The sequence below is a fragment of the Solanum verrucosum genome, unplaced genomic scaffold (genome assembly GCF_900185275.1).
Source record: "Solanum verrucosum unplaced genomic scaffold, falcon-dt-bn FXZP01000049.1, whole genome shotgun sequence".
Taxonomy (NCBI): Eukaryota; Viridiplantae; Streptophyta; class Magnoliopsida; order Solanales; family Solanaceae; genus Solanum; species Solanum verrucosum.
In genome coordinates this window covers 6,427,989-6,431,824 of record NW_026020221.1, presented here as the reverse complement: position 1 = coordinate 6,431,824, position 3,836 = coordinate 6,427,989, and the positions used below count along the sequence as shown (strand labels likewise).

Below are 3,836 nucleotides of genomic sequence, written 5' to 3'. Positions count from 1 at the left end.
TGATTTACTGGTGTTAAGTACTAGATGCTTGTTTTTCTTTAAAGAAGTATTAGATGTAGCTGAAGTCTGGCATATCAACTTCTGCTAGTCCATCGCTTGCTGGAGTTAGGATGCTTGTTCAGAAAAAATGTTCCACCTCTATTTAGTGCCTCATGGTTGTTGTTGTTCCATCTGAAAGTTTGATTTATGAAGTTTTACTGATAAAAAATGTGATTTGTAAGATCTTTGTGATTATTTGTTCAGATTTGAATAGTCATGAGTCAACAAGAGCCTTCAAAAAAAAGAAAACAAAAAAGCAAAAAAGAACTTCACTAAATCTGGATCGTTATCATTCTTGGCAAATAAAAAAAGACAGTTATTTACAACAAAGCTATAGAGTTAGAGAAATGACCTCTTCTAAAATTAATTGAAGAACAACAACCAGTAGCACCACAATCTGAAGCAAATAGACAATATGTAGATGAGCAACCTCCAGAGGAGCAGCCTCTAAAGGAGCAAGTGCAAATGATTTCTACCATTCCTCCAACAAATGAACAATCTGAAGAATAAGGTAACATATATGCTTAGAAACTTATTGCATTCATCCATGATTTCTAATTTCTTGTATTTTCTTATTGTTGAAGGCCTTGCCACTCAAAATACAAGAGGCAGAACACAAATGCATAATGTACATAGCCGACACGAGCATAAATTGATCACACTAAATAGGTTAAATCAACTTGTTGGTCCTACTGATGAAGTTGTAACAGAGTTAAGTAGCTTCCTAGGCACATTGGCAAGAACTGCGACACTTTGCCCATTTGATATATTTGATTGGAGGAGCATGGACACCAAAAAGGATTTATGGGATTACACCAAGGTCTGAAATTTTCAATATTTAAATATTTGTAAAAGTGTTTTATATCTGTTTGTTAACTGAATGACATGAAAGTGTAGGAGAAATACATTATTCCTGAAGCTGTGAAAGGTTGGACTTTGGTAACAATTCGAGAAGCTTGGAGAAGGCACATAACTGATTTGAAGATCAATTATTACGACCCGTACAACAATGATGAAATTCAAATGGCCAAAAAGCCTGGTCATATTCTAGAATGTCAGTTTAGAGAGCTCCTCAAATATTGAAAGTCTGAGAAATTCAAGGTAAAATGTATTTCAGAGTCTCAAGTTGACAATTTTTTTATTTTTCTATTCTCTTCTGTGTAGTGTAGTTTCTTTTGCCAGGGTGGTGATTGGTCTGATTTTTTTTGTTTTAAATTGCTAGTTGATATCTTAAAAGTTTCTTCAAACAACTTGTTCTTCAGGCCATACTCAGGGTTGAAACATACTTTGATAACTCAATCACTTTATCTTTTATTGAAGCCATAAGCGATTCACATATAAGTAGAGAGATGACATGTATGGATCAGTATGTATCCTCCACTCTCAGATGATGTTCCATTGAGTGGTAGTGATGATATGTCTAGCTCATTGTTAAGTGAAAAAGAATAACCAGATGTATCACCTAAGTAAATTTCTTGTTCATTATCAATTACTAAGAATGAGAGACTGAATTTTTAGTCTTCCAATAAGATACATTCTATAAACAAGAAGCAACTTGAATGGAGGACCACCAGAAATGCATTTGTGCAGACTTTTAGTTAGAGTCTAAACATGTAGCTTTAAATTAAGTTACAATGACTTGTTTGGACGTAGGAACATTCTAATACAAGTGTGAGTAATTGGCCAGTATGGAGGCATGAACTATATATTTTTACTACTGTTTGTTACATTGGGATAAATCTAAATTTTACCTTTTGATATTAGTTAGAAAATAAGGAGCATTGACCTTTTATAGTACATTATGTAGCACCATTGCTTTTGATTTACATTATTCATTTATTTATTTGCAGAAAATGTCTGAAACAAATACTAAGAATCGAAAAAAGCTGACGAATCCACACACTGCAGGCAAAAAGAGTTTTTTTTTAATCTGTAACAAATTGGTGCATTCTATTATTTATTAATGATTCTTAACCGTTATTTAAGAAATTTTTTATATTTATTTTTGTTTGACTAGGAAAATGAAACGGAAACTGTATCAACTAAGGAGATCTTCGTGGTCACAAGAACAAGGAAACCTGGGCGTTTATACAAGACCTCAAATGAAAACACAAATAGTAAAATTGTATGACTGTTGTCTATTTGCAAGTTCTTATTGAGATCAAATATGTGTTCTAAATTTTAATTTACATGACTACTTATTGGATATGCTTTGTTAGGCTGAAATGGAGGAAATTGAAACACAAATGGACACAAACGATCAGTCTGTTGATGCATTTTCAGCCGTCATTGGTCCTGAACATCCAGGATGTCTAAGACTATATGGAGTGGGGGTTACAAAGGCGACATTGAAAAGAAAAGCTGGAAATTCTGAACAATCTTTAAATGACACAAATGATGTAGTGCAGCAAATGCAAGAAAGAATTCAAAAGATAGAGAAACAAATGGAGGAACAAAAGAAAACTGTGCGACAAGAAGTTATTACGGATGTAATTTCACAACTTCAACATGCAGGTTTAATTGATCGTAATATACTAGCAGCATTGTCCATTCCTTCTCCAAGAGAAACTTGTACTTCTGCACAAGCGGCTGATCAAGGTTAGTGTCGCTAATTTTCTTTTTCAATTTCTTCCTCTTCTTCTTCTTCTTCTTCTTATTCTTGTTTGTCGTTATCGTTCATTAAAAGTGAGCTTAAGTACTCTATTTTCTTTCAGATTTACAATGTTGAGTTACAAGAAAATGATGTGAAATTTATTACTATTTAGTAGGATATAAGGAAATAATGAACTGATTCTATGAATTTGATCTTTGTGAAACTTGATGGAAGAAAATTGAGATTTATGCAATAATGATTTGAGTGTATTATTCAATTTTTTTTTATGTATTTGTGGTATTGATCATACGTTTGACAACCCTAAATATAGGCTCTTGTTGGTTAAGTATTTTATGATTTTAGTGGTTCTTTATTGCTTTTTCACCTAGGAGTGCTCTCCGCGGATGGTAGAATGTCTTCTGGCAGTTACCTATTGTAAGTTTTGCACCTTGTAGAAACTATTTGTCATGCTATTTCCTTCAAGAAATAGTTTAATTGGTTGAGAACAATTCTGCTAGTATGGTTGAGTACAATTCTACTAGTATGGTTGAGCTTAATTGGTTGTGCTTTATTTAGTGTGTGGCTGAAACATTGTTGATCAATTTGACTAAATTATGTGTCTTGTTTGTTAAGTAAGTCTTGGTTGTTCAAATGACAATCAACAAAGGCACAACCATTGTGAATGCATGACTTTTAACTTTCACATCTTTCACTATCATAACTTAATGTAAACATTGCTAAATTATTTTGTATTTTATTGTAGGTGATGAAATTGAAGAAGGAGATGAAAGCAGTATTAAAGACTTGACATAGGAGCTGACTGGATTGATGTTAATTAACTTTAATCATCTACGTTCTACAAATCTTTTTATTTTGATGAAGATTGAAAATTGTGGTGTGTTTCACCATTTTTGAATAGTCAAATAATATTTGTATTTTGCTATTATATGTTGATATTACTATCTTGGATTGAAATCTTGGTAATGAAGAGTTCATTTTTGTGATCAAATAGTGTATTTTATGTTTTATGGTAATATTGTTGTAGTAGCTTTGTAATATTAGTGGCAGTAGATCAATAGTTACTGTTGTAAAAGCCTAATAATAAATGTAGCAAAAGCCTAATAGTAACTATTGCAATAAGAAAAGAATTGGTGCATTACCCTATAATAACTGTAGCAATAGCCATGGAGTAATAGTCATAGCA

At 32.4% G+C, this 3,836-nt stretch overlaps 1 protein-coding gene across 1 annotated transcript; it reads left to right on the top strand.

The window, feature by feature from the left end:
* Window positions 1-1,892: 1,892 nt before the first annotated feature.
* Window positions 1,893-3,445, top strand: LOC125831064 (uncharacterized). Its single transcript, XM_049510255.1, has 4 exons — window positions 1,893-1,982; window positions 2,057-2,164; window positions 2,448-2,637; window positions 3,396-3,445. Exons 1-4 carry the CDS (start codon window positions 1,893-1,895, stop codon window positions 3,443-3,445), a joined length of 438 nt encoding a protein of 145 aa, XP_049366212.1.
* The last annotated feature ends 391 nt before the right edge of the window (window positions 3,446-3,836 follow it).

Bases quoted from the DNA above. Each gene is read 5' to 3' on its own strand.
- LOC125831064 (XM_049510255.1), top strand. From the start codon at position 1,893: ATGTCTGAAACAAATACTAAGAATCGAAAAAAGCTGACGAATCCACAC. The intron at 1,983-2,056 runs GTGCATTCTATT...TTGTTTGACTAG, and splicing joins TTTTAATCTGTAACAAATTG to GAAAATGAAACGGAAACTGT. The intron at 2,638-3,395 runs GTTAGTGTCGCT...ATTTTATTGTAG, and splicing joins TGCACAAGCGGCTGATCAAG to GTGATGAAATTGAAGAAGGA.